The 23,224-nt window shown below is 43.0% G+C and overlaps 1 protein-coding gene and 1 long non-coding RNA gene across 3 annotated transcripts in view; one reads left to right on the top strand and one right to left on the bottom strand.

Moving 5' to 3' along the window:
* Window positions 1–23,224, bottom strand: part of PHC1 (polyhomeotic homolog 1) — a 169,912-nt gene that overhangs the window by 36,625 nt on the left and 110,063 nt on the right. For both annotated transcript variants that reach the window (XM_087957117.1, XM_087957118.1), the window contains 8 exons: window positions 21,375–21,530; window positions 20,362–20,854; window positions 18,844–19,559; window positions 18,015–18,159; window positions 5,615–5,823; window positions 4,716–4,830; window positions 4,211–4,319; window positions 3,921–4,068 (listed from right to left, as the gene is read on the bottom strand). In XM_087957117.1, coding sequence (XP_087813243.1) covers window positions 3,921–4,068; window positions 4,211–4,319; window positions 4,716–4,830; window positions 5,615–5,823; window positions 18,015–18,159; window positions 18,844–19,559; window positions 20,362–20,854; window positions 21,375–21,530 — 2,091 coding nt within the window. The remainder of the gene's footprint in view (window positions 1–3,920; window positions 4,069–4,210; window positions 4,320–4,715; window positions 4,831–5,614; window positions 5,824–18,014; window positions 18,160–18,843; window positions 19,560–20,361; window positions 20,855–21,374; window positions 21,531–23,224) is intronic.
* LOC148132370 (uncharacterized) lies at window positions 14,046–14,653 on the top strand. Its single transcript, XR_015747914.1, has 2 exons — window positions 14,046–14,357; window positions 14,471–14,653. It is a non-coding gene; the product is annotated as an uncharacterized LOC148132370 (long non-coding RNA).

Here is a 23,224-nt window from a genome sequence, read left to right as displayed (position 1 = left end):
TTGTGGATGTGGCTTAGTGGTCATGTGACTGGATGGGCATGGCTTGCTGGGTGATCACGTGACCGGGCATGGCCAGGTGACTTGCAAACCAAATACAAGTGGTCCTCGCTTAATGGTTGGTTGCTTAGCAAGTGTTCTAATTTAAGACTGACCTCCCCCGAGCTACTTAATCTGTTTTTGGAGTTTTGACAGCCATGCACGCGCGCACACACACACACACACCCTTCTAACCCAACCCTGCTATTCTATGATTCTGTAAGGATCTCCTGCTGAAGAAGGGGGTTGGACAAGAAGATGACCTCCGAGATCCCTTCCAGGCCAGCCCTAGATTGCTGTGCTCTTTCAAAGAGTCTTCTGAAGCCAGGGTTTGTGTCCTTCCTTCCTTCCTCTCCTTTTTTTCCCTCCCTCCCTCCCTCCATGCATGTATCTATCCATCCATCCATATATCTCATTCACTTTCTCCTCCCTCCCTCTTTCTTTCTCTTTCTGTCTCTTCCTTCCATCCCCCTTTCTTTGTATATCCCTTTTCTTCTTTTCTCTTCTTCTTTCTCTCTCCCTTTTTCTTTCTTTCTTGTCTTTTCCTTCTCTCTTTCTCTTTCCCTCTCTTTCTCTCTTCTTTCCTTCTCTTTCTATCCCTTCTCTTCCTCCTTCCCTCTCGCCTTCTAAAGCTAGGAGACCCATCTGAAACAAACAAACACGCACACACGCTTCCAAACAAGTATTTTTCAAGAGCCCGGCAGTGTTGCTCATGACAAGGGTTCTTCCCAGCCAGTCTCCCAGAGTCCCAGGGACCAGGCGCAAATGGACAATCGTGCTCGGTTTTGTGTTGCCCGGAAAAGATGGCAGGCAAGGCTTCCAGGTCCAACAAAGGGGTCACGGGTGGGACTTCCTCCCCTCCATCTTTTGGGGAAAGGAAAGGACTGGGAACTTCAAGCGAGGCATGTGCTGCAGCCCCGCCTACCCTGCCGGCAGCTCTGGGTTAGGGAGCGGTTTGGCTTTCTCTACTGCCTGCAAACTTACCTTCCTCCCGCAGCTGGTAGCAGCGGGAAAGGTGAGCCAGTCAGGGCAGAGCCCTTGCCACTCAGCTCCCTGCCAGTGTGCATCTTGTCCCCTGCCCGGATTCTCTGCAGCTGCTGGGGCTCAAGGATGCCGGGGGACTGCGGGAGGCAACCAGGGAGTACGAGACTATGCCGCCCGAATTGCCCCTCTGCCAGCCGCCCCTCCCTTGCGGGGCCAAGCGTTTTAGTCGAGTGCAGGCTGTCGTTGTGAAAATGGTGCGAGCTCCATGGGCTGGAATGTAAGGCTGATGGTGGGGAAGGAAGATCCGCTCTGGCGCGGCTTGACTTGCATTATTCTCACAGCAGCAGCCTGCACTTGGCAAAGTGCACGGGCCGGCAGGCGGCAGAGGGAAGGGGCGGCAGGCAAAGGGGTGATGCGGGCGGCATAGCGTTGTGCTCCTTGGTTGCCCCCTTCCCCCACCCCTAGCAGGCAAGGCCCAGCAGCTGCAGAGAATCCAGGCAGGGGGCGAGATGTAGGCTGGTGGGGAGCCGAGCGGCGACGGGTCAGCCCTGGCTCACCTTCCTCTCTGCCACCAGCAAGCCAGGCAAGCTGGAGGATGGGGATGTTGGGGAGGGCAGCTAGCTAGGCTGCGAGTGCTGAGGGTGGTGGTGGTCTAGGCCAGTCCGGGATGTGTGGCAGTAGTGGTGGCAAGGGCAAGGGTGGCAGCGGTGGCTTGTGGCGGTGGTGGCATGGTGGTGGCGGCCTAGGCTGGCCCAGGAGTCAGGATTTAACTGGGGCTGGCGGCAGCAGCAGCATGTAGGCGACCGGAGCTTGCACAGCCTCACTCCCCTAGGGAGATCACAGATCAGATTCAGATCAGGCGGCGCAAGGCAGGCAGTGATGGTTCATGGCTGGTGGGCGGGCGAAGGCAGAGTGCAGGCAACGATGGCACATGGCCAAGATAAGGAGGGGCAGGGCAGGCGCAATGATGGGATTCAAATAATTTAACAACCGATTCTCTGCCCTAATGATTTCTTCCAACAACCAGTTCACCAAATTGCTCAGAAAGTTAACAACCGGTTCTCCTGAAGTGGTGTGAACTGGCTGAATCCCACCACTGGGCAGGCGGGGACAGCAGGTGGCACAATTTGCCAGTTCTCCGAACTGTGCAGAGTCGTAGCAACTGGCTCTACAGAACCGGTCAGAACCGGTAGAATCCTACCCCTGAAGTCGAGGACTACCTGTATTTCCAAGTTTGCTTTTATTCAGAAGCACTTTCAAGATGCATTAATGCTGTGATGATTAATGTATATAATTTTTCACAATTAATCCCAAGGAAAGATACAAAAGAAATAGACATAATAGCTGCTTTCCAGATAATAATGATTCAGGAGACTTACTGTATACAACTGAGCAGCAAACTCTAAACATTTCAAAGATCGATTTATTTTCTACATCAGCAGTTGCCAACCGGTGGGCCGTGGCCCACTGGTGGGCAGCAAAAAATTTTTGGTGGTCTGCAGAGAAATGCCACCCCAAAGCAGCCCCCCAAAGCAATTAATCCAGGCTGTGGGGAACACAAGGCTTGCGCTGCTTGTATTAGGAACACGAGGTAGTGAGGGGAGGGAGGAAAGAGCGGAGGGGGGAACTTGTCTGGCCCCTGGGTTGCTTCTTCTGCTTTTGGCTGCGTGCAAGGAAAGCAGCAAAAGTCTTTCTTTCTCTCCCCCAAACTCTGCCAGAAATGAGTCTTTGGGACCCTGCAAGGCATCCTGCTCCAAGAGGCTACGCTGGCAAAGACTGATTTCTGGCGGAGTTTGTGGGGAGAGAAAGAAAGACTTCTGCTGCTTTCCTTGCACAGCCTGAGAACGGAGCTCAAAAGCAGGCTAGGAATGGGGCTGCCTTGGAGGGGGTGTGATGGAAAGAGAGCAACAGAAAGAAAATCACCAGCCCTGAAGTTAGATTGGATCTTTCTCCCCCCCCCCTCAACTCCCTCTGAGAATGGAGCTCAAAGCAGGCTAGGAATGGGCCTGCTTTGGAGGGGGTGAGGGTGTGTGAAGAAGAGAGAGAAAAAGAAAGAAAATCACCAGTCCTCCTTGGATCTCTTTCCCCCTCCCTCTGAGAACGGAGCTCAATGCAGGCTAGGAATGGGGCTGCCTTGGAGGGGGTGGGGTTGTGTGAGGGAGAGAGAGAAAGAGAAAGAATATCACCAGTCCCCCTCCCTCTGAGAACAGAGCTCAAAGCAGTCTAGGAATGGGACTGCTTTGGAGGGGGTGGGTGTGTGTGAGGGAGAGAGCAAAAGAGAAAGAAAATCACTAGCTCTCGAGGTTAGATCGGATCTCTCTCTCTCTCTCCTTTTCCCTTCCACCAATGTCAGCAAGCCACAGCAGTCAAAATTCACATTAGTGGTCCCCGGGATTTAAAATAATGATTTTGGTGGTCTCTGAGGTCCAAAAGGTTGGCGACCCCTGCTCTAGATGACAGGAGGACAGTTAGAAAACAAATGAAAAAGTCTCTATCCTAATATACATAAGCATAAATTGCTTTGAAATGGAAAATAATCATTGCTTTTCTGAAAAACATGTTTGGAAAAGAATTTCTTTCCATTCAGGTAGCTACCAAAAAGCAGCTGGGCACACTGTTGGATTGCAGAAAAATAAGATGGTAAGCAAACCTGATAGCTTCTTCATTTCTCACAGCAACTAAAGCAACATTACTGAAAGAAAGCAGATGATAGAGCCATTTCCACTGTGCTATAAACTTCATTAAGCTCTGTCCTGATACCGCATGGTCCCAACCTTCATTCATCTTTAGATGTCCTTGTTTGAAAATGCCTCCCAGCACCATGGCACAAAAACAGAAGCACACATTAATTCCGCCTGTCCTAAACATGGTAGGAAAAAGAAGTGGTTCTATATTCTCACCTGGTGATGTTTGCCCTGGATTTTGGCTCGAGCAATCTCAGAGCTGTTGCGCCGGGGTCCACGTCGACGACGAGCATAATTTGCTTCTTGGAGCTCTTTTATTTTTTTCCTTTGCAGACGTAGTTGGTGGCTGCAGCTCACATTATACCTATTATGACCAGAAATAAAACATAATTTCTGTTCCTTAGAAATAAAATAAAGCTTCTTTTCCAGTCTTAGTATCTAGGCATTCATGCTCTAAATTACTTTTTTAGGAGTCATAAATTTGAAGAATACCCAATTATCATTACCTCTTTGCACATGTTACAGAACAGAACCTCTTGGAACCACGGAACTGACTTGCAGGGCCATATTTGCCGCAGAACTCACATTTCAGCAAGTTTCCTTTCTTGTCTTGATCTGAGGAAATGACAGATAAAGAGATACCTTAGCAATCTAATTTATTAGCAAAAATAGAATGTAAACCTAAATACTATTTGAGAAAAAAATGTATTATTCCACAGAAAGACTATACTAAATATTTATTTAAAGCATGAATCTTTCCCTTAAGAAAGTCTCGAAGCCACATAATTTTTATACTGGGTAAACATTAAACTTGACAATGCTAACAATCTGGGTAACTTTTCAAGAAAAACCATATCAATTCCTAAGAATGTGAATTGGCACTCAGCCTCTTCTTGCTTTTTAAAAAATGGACAAAATATTTGAAAATTATTTAATAGGAAGAAAATATATCATCATAACCATGATGCGAGATTTCTTTCTATCTACTCTTAGTTCTCAGCAAATACTCACCAACTGTTAAACTTTCTACTCCAGGAGAGTTGCTGGGTTGGTTGTTAGATTGCCTAGAAGGAGTGGCCCCTTGAAGAGGCTTTTCAAAGTCTTTAAGGAACTGAGAATAGCCCACCTGCATTCAAGAGAAAAGGAAGAAAAAACTTGCATTAGCTTTATTGACAGCCTTTACTTTTTACATGCAATTAATTTTTTTCCTCTGGCTTTGGTAGTATCAGCTAAGTCCACAGGGAGATAATTCTGGCAGGTACAGAAGGGCAAGGAAGAATACATTGCTTACTCATGTTACATCATACCAATTTTTTAAAAAAGTATTTTTACTTTAATTGAATATAAAAACAAAGAGAAAATAATATACAATTTTAGAAACAAACAGGATATAAAGGATTATTAAAGGATTCACATATATAAACATTCTATATAAACATTTCAATGAATGATAGCTGGTTTCATTATAATCATTCATTATAATCTATATCAATAAAAGTTCATAATATTAATTTTGCAGACCACTGAGGAACTAAGGGCCATATTTCTTTGCAATGCTGAATAATATATCTTTTAGCTATAAATAGGAAACAGAAAATCTACTTTCTGTATTCAGATGTCTACCTTTATGCAGTAGGAACATAATTCAAAAGACTCTGAACATATCAAAGTATATATGCTCATACACCACCTCAATGGAACAATTACAGGACAGGGAAGAAATATGAATTTATAAAAACCATTAATCTCATTGTAATCCCAATATCACAACAATTTATATATTATAATTTTATTAATTTATGCAAAAAAATAAATAAAGATTCATCATTTTCATCTATTCTCCCATAATTGAGATTTATCAATTTAGAATGACAAAAAGGATCAAAATGCTATGGTAACAACCTTCTTACCGGGAAAGGCTCTGCCCCTTCTTGAATAACAAAGCCCTCTATGATATGTGTAAGAATCTGAGGTTTGACAATGGCTTGTGGAGGTTTGGAATCTCCAGTCTGACGTGACGACACAGCCAGTGTAGGAACAGAAGCAATTGTTGGATTTGCAGAGTTGGGATCACTTGGGGATGCATTTAGAGTACCACTGGTGACAGAGTCAGTCTTCTCTAAAACAGAAACATCATTAACAAAGTAAAATTTAAAACTGCTGTATATTTAACAAAAAGGATTTGTTTTATAAAAATTAAATCCACATATTCTTTGTTAAATATAATTCTATGTGGGAATTGCATATATTGTTGAACCGGTATATATTGAGGTATCATATTATCTGATTGATTGAAATAAAAAAATTGAAACATTGAAAATGTTAAAACATAGCTAAAAAACAACAGGTGATATTAATAATAATGGAGCCACCTCACTAGTTTGCTGGTCCTCCAAGGTTCTCAGGCATAACCAAGTCTTAAGACCTTTGAAAACGCAGACATGATGGAGTCAGCATCATTATATTTGTTAAACAGTATTTAATCCCCTTACAGAATTTGAAGATTCAATAGTAGTTAGGATGGATGATATAGCAGGACAATTACTGCTTATAATAATTTCTTCCAAAGGGTTCTCACATGTTGATCTCAACTTCTCATGTCTATTTCTACTCATAGGAAAATCACATGCTGATTGAGGACCAGAGAGAACAGTATATTTATGAGTCATGGAGGGGAGAAAATTATATGTGGAAACAAAGCTTGGTCCTAAACATTTCCCAAGATTCAGAGGCCTTACTATATTTCTTGATATAGGATCATTAAGATTCTGTTCATGTACAAATCAGTGGTGGTATTCCATCAGTTCGGCCAGGTTCGGGCGAACCGGTAGTAAAAAATGTTACCGTTTGTCCCAACTGGTATTTCTTTCTCTCCCCTGTCCAATGATCAGCTGTGCCGGGATCTCCCTCGCTGTCTTACTGCTTCGCCCAGTAGGCTTCCTGAGACCCAGGAGGCAAAAAAAAAAAAAAAACCGGAGCGGGGGGTTCCAGTCACAAGGCCATGCACACCTAGCCACGTCCACAGAACCGGTAGTAAAAATATTTGCATCCCACCACAGTACAAATGCCTCAATCCCCAACTAGAAAAAACTTGTGATTTACCTCTAAAGTAATCTGATGTTTTATATGAATTTACACATATGGGTTTGTGCCTACGTAATATCCATTCCAACAGACAGACACCCACTGTCCTCAATAGTGCACTTATCATTTCACTCAGTTTTGTCAGTCCTTTCAGGTAGGCAAAGACAAGAAAACAGACACAAGAAATACTAAAACTCTATTTAGCCTATAAAAAAACTTGAAAATCTAACAGTTTCCCCCCTTCCTTCCCTCCTATACCAATAAGACTCAAAACAGGGCAATCCTGAGTTTCTTTCTCAACCTATCTGGTATTCCTGGGTAATGTTCATGGTTTACTAATGGTTGCTGTATATTTTCTATTTCTCTGTACTTTTCTATACATTCTGAAGGGCATAAACACCATCTTAAAATTAAAGTAAACTCAATGTGTCAATTGGGTAGGATGTGTGAATTTAGATTTGGCCTTAAATGCAAGCTACTCAATGCAAGAAGCCTTGTAAATAAAATGCCTGAATTTTTCCTCTTACTAATTATGGCTAAATTCGACATTATATTTGTCTGTGAAACATGGCTCAACACATCTCTCCCTGACTCCATTACCACAGTAATAGACTATCATGTTTACCATCAGATCAGATCATGAAATCCGTAGAGGAGGTGGTGTTGCTATCTTCTATAAAAAGTCCTTACATCTAAAAAACACCCAAGTTACCCAGAAGCTTGCTATTCCTGAGACTATGAACTGTCCTTAAATATCACATTTCGGTTCTTACTATGTTACAGAGCCCCTGATTATGACATTGAACATGCAAACAAGCTAAATATGCTACTAACATGGGCAGCATCCTTCCCATACCTATTATCTTTCTTGGTGACTTCAATCTACCTCATATTAACTGAACCCACACATGCAACCTTCTACAATGCAGTAACAAATCTGGGACTAGAACAACTAGTAAACAACAATACTAGACTTAACAACTGCCTTGATCTCATCTTCTGCAATAGTTTGAATTCAATTTACGGAATACAAATTAAAGAACCCTTTTCCAACAGTGACCAGGTCAACATGATTGACTTTTGTCTCAACATACGTCCACACAAAAATCATCACAATGACAAAATCTCCAATTATAATTTAAAAAAAGGCAACTATGATCTTATAAACAATGATCTCTCATTCCTTGATTGGCAATTTCTATTCTCTGAATGCAATACTGTAGAAGACCATTACAACATATTTTTACTTGAAGTCAAAAGAGCCATCAAACTATATGTACCATTAACAACTCCCAAAACCAGAAAAAACAAATTACCCAAAACAATAAGGAAGCTTCAATCCAAAAAGAAATCACTTTGGCGGAAAAACAAATCTGGTCACGTTGCCAACTTCAAAAGCCGATACAAAAATTTATGTCACCAGATAAAAACTGAATGCACCAATTATCACATTAAACAAAAAGAAAACCTTCTACGCACCAATTCCACCTGCGCTTTCTACAATTTTGTAAACAACAAACTAAAAGACTCAAGGTCCATCCCACCCCCGAAACGACCTAATAGTAAAGACTGCAATGACGACTCTATTAAAGCCAACCTCTTTAACACATTCTTTGGCTCAGTATTTGTAAACAGCAATGGATCATGCCCAGTATTTCCTAGTCGAACCACAGACAACTACAATGATCTAATACATATCGATTTTACAGAAGACATTGTTGAAAAAGCATTGCGCAATCTAAAACCATCTCTATCTACTGGACCGGACGGAATATGTGCCTACTTCTTAAAAAAGCTATCCACTGCCATAGCCACACCTCTAAGCATAATCTTTCAAAAATCTTTCAGGACTAGCTCCTATGGTCACAAGCCACGGTCATCCCCATCTTCAAAGAGGGAGACCCCAGCGTAGTTGAAAATTACAGACCAATCTCTTTATGCTGCGTCACCTGTAAAGTCATGGAATCAATTATTAACCAATCCATCATCCTCCACTTGGCACAAGACACTTCAACAAGTCTATCACTGATAACCCAGTTGGATGAAACAAACTATGTTTCCTGGTCTATGAAGTGCAGTCTACTTCTGCGTAGAGAAGGGTTATGGAATGTAGTTCAAGACCCACCGGATGTAAATGCTTGGGATCCAGAATATGAGGATGATGCCAAGAAGCTTGCTGACTTTAAACAGAACGAATGAGCTCTTTGTATAATTGGACTAACACTGAGTGACCAGCAGCTAGTCCATATTCGTGGAGAAGAGTCTGCTGCTAGGTGTTGGGAGAATTTGAAGAGGATTTATGTTCGTGACAGTGTAGGTGCACACATACATCTTATACGTAAACTGTTTAGAGCATGTCTTCTGAAAGGTGGAGATATGTTAGCTCATTTGAACTTCATGAAAAGAACTTTTCAAGAGCTACATGAAAAAGAACTGATATTTTCAGAGCTGCATCAAGTTTACATCATTCTTTCCTCATTGGATGAAAGTTATGATGATTATGTATCTTCACTGGAAGTCCTGCCCAGAGATAAACTGACAGTGACTGACATAACCGGAAGGTTGTTAGAAGAAGCAAGAAGACGGCTGGATAGAGACCAACTGAGGAAGGAACAATCACAAGAAGAGAATTTGTCTTCAACTGCTTATCCTGTTTAGAAATGTTTTTCTTGTGGGGCTAGGGGACATATAGCTAAATTTTGTAAGAAAGGAAAACAACAGAATACTAGCAAACACCAGAAGGCCAAGAAGAATGTTAGTTTAGCTATGTCTAGGAATTCAACTGTAAACCATGATTTGTGGGTTGTTGATAGTGGAGCATCGCAATGCATTACTAAAGATAGACAAAGGTTTGTAAAGATGTCCACGAGTAAACAACATGTATCATTGGCAAATGGATGGAAGATGAACGCATCAGATCAAGGTACTGCAAATTGTTCTTGTATAAACAAACATTTAATTATGTTATATGTACCTAAACTGAAATGTAATTTATTATCAGTAAGGTCTTTAGTTAATCTTGGTTATGTAGTAAGCTTTAGGGGAGATAACTGTATAATAGAGAAAGAGGGTAAAAGTGTTACTGCTACATTAGAAAATGATTTATATGTGATACATGATGATCAGTTGAAGATGGCTAAGTCAGTTTATAACAATGTTAAGCCACATGATGAATGTATATGCAGTAATAAAACAGCTTCGGTACATACCAGGCCTCAAGGCCTCAAGGCCTCACGTAGGCTGAAAGCATGTGCCAGAAACGAACATCAATCAACCAGACGTCACCATGGGCTAATAACTGGAATGCAAACGCTAATTGGCTACTTAGTACCTTTTAAACTGACCATGTAACTGTGATTGGATGTTACTATGTGTGCACTAATATTCTTACTCATGTAACTTAATGATTGGATAGAATTCACCGCTTATGTGTTTTTAATAAAAGAGCTTCCCGAACTTGTGATCGGGGCAGCTCACCCAAGATAGAACCTGCGTTGGTGTCTTTCTTGATGCATTCGACCACCCAGTGAAAAGCCTTCCTAATGCGGAGCAAAGCCGCATCTGGTGACCCCGACGTGATCCGTTAAAAGAAATGGGTGCGTCTGTCTTCGACTGCTTATCTCACCCGGCCGGACGAGCCAGTTGCAACTCAGGGACGCCGTCTCGTGTCACGGATCCCTCCCCAGAAATCTTCCTTAAAGAAGACATCCTCCCTTCAGGTGAGTATGGGCGGAAAGTTCTCCAAAGCGCAGATAGCATATTTGCAGGAATTAGGAGAATTAACGAAGAGCTCAATTCGTATTCTTAGGAATCAGGGCAAAAAGCTCCCGGTTCCAACTAAAAAGGACCTTATCACCCTTTTGACTTACATTTACACACAATGCCCGGCTTATCCGGAGAAAGGGTCCTTGAAAGTCTCCACATGGCAACGTTTGGGTGACTGTTTTCATGATAACCCCAGGGCTCCGCCAAAGATTCTGACCACATGGAGAATAGTCCTGGAATGTTTAAAAATCCATGGTTTAGCACTGACCAAAGCCCCCCCGGGTCCTCCTCCCTATACAGCTGAAACCAAAACAAAGGACGCTCTCCTGTTAGAAGCTTCCTCCCCCACTGCTCCTAAACCCATAAATCCCCCTAACTCAAATTCAGCGGAGGATCAAACACCCATGGGAGCGATCGCGCAAGCAGGGAGGGCTCTCTTACCCTGGAGGAGCTCTCTCTCTCTGTCCTGTTGAATATATAGGGGATGGAGCCAGAAATATGGTGCCTAGACCATGAAATTAATCAGAGATTTAAAACAAGCCGTGGCCATGTACGGCATCCAGGCACCATAAGTCAGAGGCTTCATTAACACCATTGTAGGATCTTTTTCAAAAATCACTCAAGGCTCACATCAGCCTTATGCTGAGTTCATAGAAGAACTTCAGAAGGCCATTCAGAGACAAATCTCAAATGAAGAAGCCCGTAAAGAGCTTCTGTTAAAACTGGCTGTTGAAAATGCAAATGAGGATTGCAAGAGGATTCTGCAGCCTCTATCTGCCCGAGGGGGGGCTTCCCTCTCGGACTATCTAAAGGCTTGCAGAATCGTGGGAACTGTCTCTTACAATATGGAGCATCTGGCCATGGCCTTGCAGCAAGCAAATTCTCAAAACAGGCCAGCCGGAAATTGCTTCAATTGTGGGAAACCTGACCATTTCAAAGCACAATGCAGAACCAGAGACAATACACAAAACAACACCAAACCTAAAACAATATGCCCAAGGTGCAAGAAAGGGTACCATTGGGCAAATCAGTGTCGCAGCAACATTTCTCAGCCACAGGGAAACTAGAGGGGGGGCGATCAGCCAGCCCCGCTCCAAAGGCTGACTCCATATCTTTCCAACTAATTGCCTCAGAAGATATGGAGATTGACATTCCAGGCACTGTTTACTTTCTCCCCACATGCCTGAAAACGATCCCTCCTGCCATGACGCCCCTCATAATTTATCCCATCCGAGACCTCATGGCAAAGGGAATCATTGCTTCTCCGTTTCTGAGAGATTCTGATGACTTTTCATCAGTGGCCATGGCAGTAATTGGAAATACTCCCACAAAATTTAGCAAGGGAGAATTAGTAGCAACCACTGTTCCAGTGCCTGTTAAAACGGCTGATGCTTGGGCATTTACTGTCCATCAAACAGTGGAACATGCCAGGCCTGTGTTACAATTCACAATCTGTAACAAAGTCTTTTCGGGTCTCTTAGATACTGGAGCTGACGTAAGTGTCATCCGAACGGCTGAGTGGCCGGACGATTGGCCTTTGGAAACTGCCCCAGCCGTTCGGGGAATGGGAGCATGCCCACCGTAGCAAACACTGGCTACTGGTGAGTTCCTCTGATATTTCTCACACTGCCTACCTCCAACCCTTGGTTCTTCCACTACATACTAACCTGTGGGGCCGTGATCTTATGTCTCAACTTAACACAAAACTCATTATTGATTAATGGAATCTTTTACTGCCTCACTTAAACAACTCCTCTCCCTCCTCCCGCTTTCAGTGGAAAGTCTTACCTCAAGGTATGCTCAATAGCCCCACCATGTGTCAACACTATGTCAATAATGTCTTGCTACCCTATCGTTCTGCTTTTCCACAATTTCTGGTGTACTTCATTTTCCTTCCTAGAAGGGAGAAGACAGGAGTGGGAAGCTGAGGACCATGATTGTTTGTTGCAAGTAGATCTGATGACAAAGGTGAGGGAGGATCTGGAAGAAACTCCTTTGAAGGAAGGAGAGAGATGGTTTGTGGATGGATCAAGCAGGGTTGAGGAAGGAAAGAGAAAATCAGGATTTGCAGTCATGACAGGAGAAGGGGAGGTCATAGAAAAGGGCTCCCTTCCTTCATGGTCTGCGTAGAAATGTGAGTTGTTAGGATTGGAAAGAGAAAGAGAAAGATGAGTTGGAAAAAGAAGGATGAGAAAGGGTGAAGGTGGTTTCTGTGAATGCAATGAGGGGAATTCTGGAAAAGGTATATGTTTGAAAGTAAACAAGAAAGCAGCAAGGAAAAAAGAAATGGGAGGGCGACCCCTAGTGGGCTGGCCTTTCCAGAGAACACAGATTGATTTCACCGAAGTACTAACTCCATACGCATATCTGGGCTATAAAATGCTTTCAACTACTGCCTATCCTTCACTTCCCTCTCTGTCTCTACCTTCTCAACCCACTCTGGTTCAACTTCAGCAATATCTGGGTACCATAAACTGGGCCCGACCTTTCCTGTCTTTAACCACTGATATTCTTTCTCCATTGTTTGAAGCCCTTACCTGGGGGAAAAAGCCTGCTGACATAATATCCTTGCAGCAACCTCAGCTTCAAGCAATACATCACCACAAAGAGCTGAGCTTGCTGCAACCATATTAGTCCTCCAGAATTTTAACGAACCCCTCAACTTGATCCTAGACACGATTCTTACCTCTCTCCCGCTATTGATAAAAACCTTCTCTCTCTTTTTGTTACATTGCAACACCTTATTGCACAGCGTCAACACCCGCTCTTTGTAGCACACATTCGCAGCCACCAACCCTTCCCAGGAATCCTCCAGGAAGGCAGTGATGTGGCTGATCGGGTGGCTGCAGGCATCATGACATCACACACATTAACTCCTTGGGAGAGCCATTCTTACTTCCATCCAAACACCAAAGCTCTTATGAAACATTTCAACCTTACTATGGCCAAAGCTTCAGCCATTAGACAGCAATGCCCCACCTGTAGTCAACAAGCCCATTCCATTCCCTTAGGGGTAAATCCCCGCGGGTTGAAAGCCTGCGAAATATGGCAAATGGACGTTACTCAGTTTCCTCCGTTTGCCCCCTGGAAGTATCTGCATGTCACAATTGATACTTATTCAGGGTTCATAATGGCAACCCCGCAAAGAGGAGAAGCCTCCAAACATGTCATCAATCATTGCATTCGCACTTTTGCATCGTTGGGACGCCCAAATGAAATAAAAACAGATAATGGTCCTGCATACACTAGCACAGCTATGTCAGAATTTTGCACTGTGGCAAATTACCCACAAATTTGGGATCCCTTATAACACAGGGACAAGCCCTGGTAGAGAGAGCTAACTTAACGCTAAAAACAGCGTTAGAACGACATTTGATCAAAAGGAAAAGAACCCCTAGCCTCCCGGCGATGCAAGACACTCTTAATCTCTGTCTTTATACTCTCAACTTCCTCAATCTTTCCGGCACCCCTGCTATGACGGCAGCGGAGCGGCATTTTTCCTCCCCCCCTTCCCCTGATTCTGCCAAACCACAGGTATACTACCGCCAATTGCCAGAACCTACTTGGAAAGGCCCTGCTGGTCTCCTCACCTGGGGTCGTGGCTACGCAGCTATCCAGCTTCCAGATCGTGTCCTGTGGGTTCCTGGATGGCACGTCAGACCATACCATCCCTAAGTAGAAAAATCACCACCTGCAGACATATCAACATGATTCGTCTCGTTGCCTTGCCGACCCTCTTCCTCCTTCTTGCTGCACATGCCTCCAAGGTCTCCATTCCATCTCGAGTGACGTACTTTACGCCAGGTACTCCCCTCCTGCTGACCTGCACCGCATCTGGGGACATTTTTCCCCCCTATCTCCGATGGTCAACACTCCCTCAGCCATGGCTCCTTATCTCCAGCAATGCTTCTTTCCAGATCAACACCTTTGAACTCCCCCTGCCTGACCAAAACCACACAAGCAGGCTTCATTCAACTAACTCTCATCTACCATACCCAACAACCGCAGAAGTGCCTTCCTACCGGAAAAACTTGCCAAAACAACGGAACCATGTACCATCTATGTAAGATGAACTCAAAAACCATTTGCTACGATCCCAAGACGGCTGTACGTCTCAACGTTACCTTATGGGCGGGACTTCCAAGAGCCTCCAGCAGATCTGATCCTGAGGGGGAGGGAAAACTTTATTACCTAAACCACACCACCGTGCTCAAGGACGGTACTAACCCAATTGTTTTAACCTTTGATGTTTGTATTGCTTGTTCTAAACCAGGGGGATATTCATGCGGGTCGGTTGACTGGAAGACAACATACGCCCACAATCATAAATATTTGTGTCCTACACCCATCAACTGGGCCATAGGGAACCCCAATCAATGGGTCCCTTGTGGAGGTTCCATCGAGTGCTTGGGTTGGTCTTGTGTCTGTGTTTATACTGGGGGAGGGTACTTGGGCTGCAATCATCTGTCACATTTCAAACAAATATCAGGGTCTACCACAGACAATAAGGTAGAAATCACCATCTCCAGACAACACCCTGCCTTGGATACTTATGGTATAGGGATTGATGGCACAGGATCGGATCCAAACACTTACATTACCATAACAACCGAAATAATTTATGAAGGTAAGGAAACATCATTAGGTTGGTCGGTATACAATAATTTGAGGAAATTAGATACAGCCCCTGATACCAGTGTTATTGCATAAAACTTGTTCATGGATATGGCAAAAAAAATTGCAAAAGGTACATGGAATAACTCCTACCAGATCTGGACAGCACCTGACAATGCTACCACCACACCTGCCAAGTTCAACACCTCCCTCCTGCCTTATCTCAATGACACAACATCTTCCCAAAACTGGACAGCCCCAAATAACATGTATTGGATTTGTGGTAACCTAGCCTATCCGTCCCTTCCTGCAGATTGGCAAGGGTCATGTGTATTGGGGTGGATAAGACCTTCCTTTTTCCTCCTCCCAATCTCTATTAAGCAAGAGCTAGGCATCCCTGTGTATGATACATTATCCCGCAGGAAAAGAAACACCAATAATGCCTTTGTAGGCTTCCCCTGTCAATCAGAATATACAGGGGATACCTGGACCTAACCCCCACATATATATGATTAATAGAATCATTCGTTTACAAGCTGTTTTAGATTTAGCTGGCCAACGAATAGATAAAGCTCTAAACACTCTAGCAACTGCTACAGACAAATTATGCACAGCTGTCTACCAAAATCGTTTAGCTTTAGATTACATGAGATGCGACAATTAACCTACAATCCTAATCAAGTATGGCAAGGTATTGATCTTAAAAATATTTTTAGTTCCTGGTTCCCAAAACTACCAGGATTACAAGCTATAGTAGCTCTCATAGGTATGATTGCTTTAGGATGCGTTATTCTTCCATGTGTATTACCAATTTTTATTCGCACTATCTCCAATAGTCTATCCTTGTTAGCTGAAAAGCGTGCCATTGCACAGGTTAATGCCCTCTGGGAAAAGGAACCTCTGTACAAAGTCATACCCACAGAAGACCCTGATGCGTGCGCTCGCACGAGTTTTTGCATGGGCAGTGACGAAGATCCAGAAGAAATTTCTTTCTATAAAACTAAAACAGAGGAGATGCAGTAATAAAACAGCTTCGGTACATACCAGGCCTCAAGGCCTCAAGGCCTCACGTAGGCTGAAAGCGTGTGCCAGGAACGAACATCAATCAACCACACGTCACCATGGGCTAATAACTGGAATGCAAACGCTAATTGGCTACTTAGTACCTTTTAAACTGACCATGTAACTGTGATTGGATGTTACTATGTGTGCACTAATATTCTTACTCATGTAACTTAATGATTGGATAGAATTCACCGCTTATGACATATCACTATGTGTTTTTAATAAAAGAGCTTCCCGAACTTGTGATCGGGGCAGCTCACCCAAGATAGAACCTGCGTTGGTGTCTTTCTTGATGCATTCGACCACCCAGTGAGAAGCCTTCCTAATGCGGAGCAAAGCCGCATGTATACATTTACTGCATAGACGTCTAGGGCACATTAATTTCAAAATGCTCAAACAAACTGTTAAATTGTCAGAGGGTGTAAAATTGAAATCCTGTAGCAAGTATTTACACTGTAATGCTTGTAGTCAAGAGAAGAGCAAGGTTACTCCTGCAAACAGACTTTATGGGTTTAAGACCAAAGAATCTTTAGAGGTTGTTTTTGCTGACATAATTGGTCCTAAGAAACCAAGTTTAGGAGGTGCCTGTTATATTTTGAGTATTATGGACCATTTACTCACGGTACGGTTTCTGCTATCTCATGAAAAACAAAACAGAAACATTCCAACGTATCTTTAACTGGCTAAAGTTTGCAGAGAGAAAAATGAGGAGTAAAGTAATTACTTTAGTTACTGATAATGGGACTGAGCTTGTTAACAAAAGATTCCAAACTACGTTGAAATTGGCTGGTGTTGAGCATAAACGTTCTGCACCTTACAGACCACAACATAACTCGTTTGTAGAACGAAGAGGGCAAACATTACAAGCCATGGCTCGCACTATGTTATCTGATTCAGGTTTACCTGAAACAAGAGTATGGTAAAAACTGCACTTGGGTGTGGTTACTCAAACGGCCATAAGATGGAGCCAGAAACCTGGGTTGTTTAGTCTTAGCCTTAGTCTCAGAAGAGAGTGTGAGTGTATCTCTGTTTCCTTCTGTTGGAAAGTATTGCCGTTCCTCCATTTTTCCTAATTGACTGATATTTTCTGGATTTAATGTAAGTCTGTTACTGAACTGTTTTTGACACTGGACTTTGTTATTGAATTATCCCTGAATTGAAAAAACTGACTGATTTACCTGTGAATGACTTTGGATTGTTTTTTTGGACTTTGCTTAACGTTTCTGGAAGTAAAAACCTACATTTACTGTACAGTGTATCTGTGTTGCTGTATGTGTGTTATTCAAACACTACTCTCAAATATGTCTCCCTGTATGTGCTCATTCTCCTAGGGGAATTACCTCAAAAGTGTATGTATGTATGTATGTATGTATGTATGTATGTGTGTGTGTGTGTGTGTGTGTAAACTGGTTTCTATGCAATCAATAACGGAAAGGCTAACAGATAGCAGCTGCAGAATAGGAAGAACATCTCCATCATAACTGAAGTGGCAGGATTGGCAAACTCAGTACCAGATTCAGATTTGAGCTTCTATTCTTTGCCTTTTCTCATAGTGATCTAGGTCCAATGGTTTCTTGCACACCCAGAAGTCAAGCATTCTGAATGCAACATCTCCTTGAGCTTGAAGTCTGAAAAGTAGGAGTGATGTCTTTATGTATATTATACTATTTAGATTGGGAGAAATCCTATAGTTCAGAACATCCTATTAGGCTAATGCATAGGCACAGAATCCTTATGTGTGAACCACAACAACAATGAAAAATGTAGCTCTGCTTTCCTCACCTCCAAGGCCACCCTTATCTTCTATGATTTTGGGGCTCTCAGCCACAGGAGAAGATCTGACAGCCTGTAAAGATGGTGTACTAGAATCTTCTCTCTCCTCTTCAGATTCTGCCTTGCGCTTGACTGCCAAAGCCTGGGGCTTGCTCTGTGTAGGAGAAACACTTTGAAATGTTACATATATTTTAGTAAAGATATTATACAATTTATTTTAAGTATTATTAAGATCCAAGATTCCAGCCATCAAATCAAGGCTGCATGGAAAGAAGCAACAGCAGAACCACAGACAACAGAGATTACCTATCTCTTTCAACTGCACCTTTCCTCAAAAGAAACCAACAATTTTTGTCTCACTTATCTAAAAATTTAAGGAAATGACTCATTTAAAAATCACCTTATTTGACTAAATGTTATGAAAACATGTTATGAAATGATCCTGAACATACTTCTACTGTAGTATCTTTTGTGTCAAATCCAAAGAGAACATCACACAAAAAGTTAAAACTACAGAAAATCTGATTCACTTGGTATGCATCATGCACAAACTCAGATCATGGCTGCTGGTGACGGATAGCAATTTGTTGCTGGATCACCACTTGCTTCTGGAGGTGAATTTGCCATATGAAAACCTCAGATGCAAAATGATTTTTTTAAAATAACAGACTAGCGTGATGAGCCTGTGTAGGGAAATTAGCCCTTTATACCTGTTCCCCTCCAACTCTGTTTCCCACTACACTGGCAAGGGGCCACTTACTGATAACTGGACTGGCTGTACATAATATGCTGTGGCTGATGCTTGAGTAAGGATTGGAGATTAAGTAGTGCTCTTCACCTGCACTGTGCCCTGTGCTACATTGGCTCCAGCAATGAGCGGAGAAAGTGCTTCTTGAAGAGAAGGTGGTGGTGGTGATGATGATACCGAAGAAGAGGAAGAAGAGGAAGAGATCTGTGCTAATGAGGACACTGTATGGGTTTGGGATACTGGCTGCACTACAGCTGGCACACCCCGGGGGGGCTGCACGGCTGTGTTCATCTGAGGAAGCCCTAATGCCTGAGCCTGAGCTGAACCTTGCTGACGATTTCCTACCATCTGTACTGGTATATGAGGGGGGGGCTGCTGGGAAGCTGACATTTTGGCCGCACCAATTTGTGAGTGTTTCAGAGGGGCTGTGGGAGGCTTGGATTGAATAGGGACAGAGGTCTTAGTGACTGTCTGGCAATGACTGTCCTGGTGGAGCTGCACTGGCTGAGGTTGTGACTGCAACATGGGCTGGACAACAAGAGTTTGGGCTTGCTGTTGGCCATGAAGAGATGAGGCTTGTTGTGGAATTTGTGGTGGCCCCTGCTGCTGCTGGGTCATAGGTGGAGCTTGCTGCTGCTGCTGGGCCAGCTGGAGGTGTGTAGCAGTGTGCAGGAGTTGGGACTGACGATGCTGGAATGGCTGCTGGTGATGGATAGCAATTTGTTGCTGGATCACCACTTGCTTCTGGAGGTGAATTTGCTGCTGTTGCTGGATCAGTGAATGAGGCTGGATTTGGGTATACGTAGCTGTGAACAGCAAGAAAAAGCGTTAGCATCATCATTACATACTTTAATGTAAGAAAATGAAGTCAGATACCCATACCCTAAAAGATAACAATTAGGGAAGATGAAGAAAAGGAGAAGCTAAGAGTACCTAGCAAATTAAAAACCATTTCATTGTACCTACTCTAACTGCAAAAGGTGATTCATTGTACCTATGTAACTGCAAAAGGTGATTCGTTGACAGTATCTTGAACCTTTTCCTTCTGTTCTCTTCTTAATATTGATGAAGAAAGACATTCACAAATCAAAGATTAACCCTTTCCACCAAGCAGGCAGAGATCGGGAGCATTTTTTTTTCTATGCCAGTATTTCTTTGCAACTTTGGCAACTTTAAGTTCAACTCTCAGAATTATTTAGCCAGCCATATGATGAGATCCACACATCTTAAAGTTGCCAAGGTTGAGCAACATTGCTTGTTGTAAAGGAACTATGTATGTCCAATCCTTGATATCACTGGTAGAGAAGGACAAGTTGCCCTTGTGATAGATTTATTTCTCATCCTTGCAGAAAACAATTTTGTCTGTTCACTTGCTGAGAATGAAGACAGTGTGATAAAACACAGCTCTCTTTACCAAGAACAAGAACTTTTCCTCCAATCTAATCCAACACAGCAGTGAGTAGTACCAATTGGCTACACCATATTAAAGTCTATCTTTCCTGTGGCATGTAGCAATTATAAAAGCAATGAACCTTGTCAAAGAATACAAAAAAGTTCAAGAATTCATTGGCAGGCTTCCCACAAAGAAAAGAATCACATGTAACATACCAGAGCTGATCAAAGTTTGGCTTGGAGCTGGTGTAGCTGTCCTGGTCAGATTCATGCCCACAGTCTGTTGCCCATTACCATCACCTTCAGCTTTCTTTGCTGCCATACTGTCTGCCTCTGTCTGACTTCCTTGGCTCACAGTCACTGCCTGGGGAGCAGAAGGTACTGGTAAAGGCTGAACCACACCAGTGCCTTTCCTTTGGCAGCTGGATCCTGGGCCAGATGAAGTTGACTGGTTCAACCCAGTGGTAGCATGACTGCCTACTGACGAGGCCATACCTCCAGAAATGCCATTACTTCCTGCTGCACCTTGGCTTAGATTGAGTGACTGGCCTACATTGCCAGAAGATCCTTGGGTTACTGTCAATGTTTGGGCAGCATGGGGTAGTACTGAAGACTGGGAATTCCCTGGCAAAGTAGCCTTTGGAGTAGAACCTTGGAGTGGTGCATTAGCTACTGAAGTCTGCTGGCTCCTGACAGCCAAATTCTGCACCTGGAAAATATAAGGAAAAAGAATAAGCCATTACTGTAGGTTTCAAAGGGCAGTGTCCTGAAATTGAATCTGCAGAAAAACTGCCCTATTTCTCCTGGGTTCAAAATGATATTAGCCAATATTGTTAAATACCATAGGGAAGGAGGATCAAGTAATTTATAAAAGAATTGGTTACTTTGGCAAATTTTAATCTCTTCTCTTTAAAATTAAAATCACATGGCACTTCCTGGGCAGAACTAGATAAAAACATCTTTCCCCCATATAAATACTGTTCTGAGCAAACTCCAGTACATATTCTGAGAACGAGGATACAACAGACACAAACATTAGTATAGCTGTTCAACTGGATAAATTCTCTCTACAACAATGATGTGTGTAGTAAATGATGAATGCCATTATGAAACAAGAACAAAGCATAAAATTAATGCTTCATTAGTGACACTGTGAAATTTACGTATACACATAAAATTAGGACATGTCAGGCTGGTCATGGGAGCCCCCAGAAAAGGGTGTCACTGACCTGGTCTGTGTCTGTGTGGATCCCAGGAGCATGAGGGGAAGGTGATTCCTGCTGAACAGCAGCCACAGCCCCATTTGGCATCAAGATGAGCTGGGAAGTAAGAGGTACATTGCGGCCCAAGGTCCGGTTCACCTGCAACAGATTCCCCAGCTGTGGCTGTTTGGGAAAGATTAGATGGTGTGGAGGTGGGACAGTAAAAGAGAGAGAAAGAAAGAAAATGAACCAAAAGCAAAAATGTTATAATCTGTCATGGATCTAGGGTCTCCAACAGAAACTCATCCTGTATTTGCAGTCTTCATCAGATAAAAAACAGACATTACTTACAGAGGACAAATTATCATTTTTCCCCACTATTGTGCCAACAACAGATACCTAACTATTTATCCATTAGTTTACAAGTAATAATGAAGGATGGATAGCAAAAGTAAGGACCTGTACTATTTGTGATAGTTAAGAAACAGTATTTTCATATCACAGAACTATAATGAACAGAACACATTCACTAAATCTAAAACGAAAATCTGAAACCAAGCAAGTTTTCACAAATATGCAATTAGTACCCAAACAGGCAATGGGAGGAGAGACAGTAAATTTCTTTCAAAAGTAGCCTTATTAAAATTATGGTTTACCCTCCATATAGTCATAAAAACAAGAAAGATAGTAAACTAGAATACTGATACAAGAATATTGTCAGATCCGTGTATCTGCCATTCTTCAATGGAAGGGGGGGGGGGGAGCTGGTACAAGTAATCTTTTTTGATGTAACCTGAATATCTTAAGTCTTGTATTGAATCTGTATAACTTGCACATGATATACAACTGGGGACTGGAACCCAGATGCCTGGAAACTTGTCACCTCTTGGAGAGATAGCAAGAGAAGGGGCCATAAAAATTCCAGCTCCGAAAGAAACTTCCTGTGAAACTTTTCTCAACTATGTTCCCAGAAAAGGGGTTGGGGAATTAACATGTTGCTTCTTTGTATTGACGAAATCCACATCAGACTAAGGGGAGGGGTTCTAACTCCCTTTATCTATGCTGTATGCCTGGAGGCATATTAGACCCTGCTTTGACTAGTACCTAGATAACTTCCATTTCAATAAAGAATTCCTTTTGAAATACCCAGCTTTCAGAAGTTCATTGTTATCGTTTGAAGGAGAGAGAGTCTGGGTCCCACAAATATGGAAATTATATTAATAAATAATAAAAGCCAGTCTAAACATCTGACTGATTGTGCAACCAGTCATAATAACTTCTTACCCTTGTTTGTTACTCAGCTCTCAATCACTCTGAGTGACTTACAACAATTGAAGAAATTACAACAAAACATAAAAAATAAAGAAAAAATATGGCAAACACAATTGAGAGCTATCACTGGTACCATTGAAGGCCTAGATCAGGGGTCGTCAAACTACAGCGCGCGGGCCTCATATGGCCCACCAAAACCATTAATCTGGCCCGTGCAGGACAAGGCTGCTCTGCCCACATTGTCCCGCCCACCCACCAGTCCCCACCCGCCAGCCGAGCGCAGGACTTACCTTCGCAAGCCCCGCTGGAACGGGAAGGTAAGGCCAATATTTTTGGCTGGCAGAGTGCAACTGGAGACTGGACTGTGAAATTGGCCATGCACACCCAGTCACATGACCACCTAGCCCCCCAACCAGTCTGCCCCCCCAAGCAGTCTGAGGGACCGTGAATTGGTCCCTTGTTTAAAAAATTTGAGTACCCCTGGCCTAGATGAAGAGCCAAATCTTCACAGCTATTCTAAATACCGTGTTTCTCATATAATAAGGCCGGGTCTTATTTTTTTTTGAGCCCCGAAAAAATGGCTAGGCTGTCTTTTCGGGGGTGAC

Source organism: Notechis scutatus, chromosome 2, assembly GCF_049901735.1.
Source record: "Notechis scutatus isolate UNSWTSFEM ecotype Mainland chromosome 2, rNotScu1.2, whole genome shotgun sequence".
Lineage (NCBI taxonomy): Eukaryota > Metazoa > Chordata > Lepidosauria > Squamata > Elapidae > Notechis > Notechis scutatus.
The sequence above is the reverse complement of the archived record's forward strand: the minus strand, read 5'-3'. Positions and strand labels throughout refer to the sequence as shown.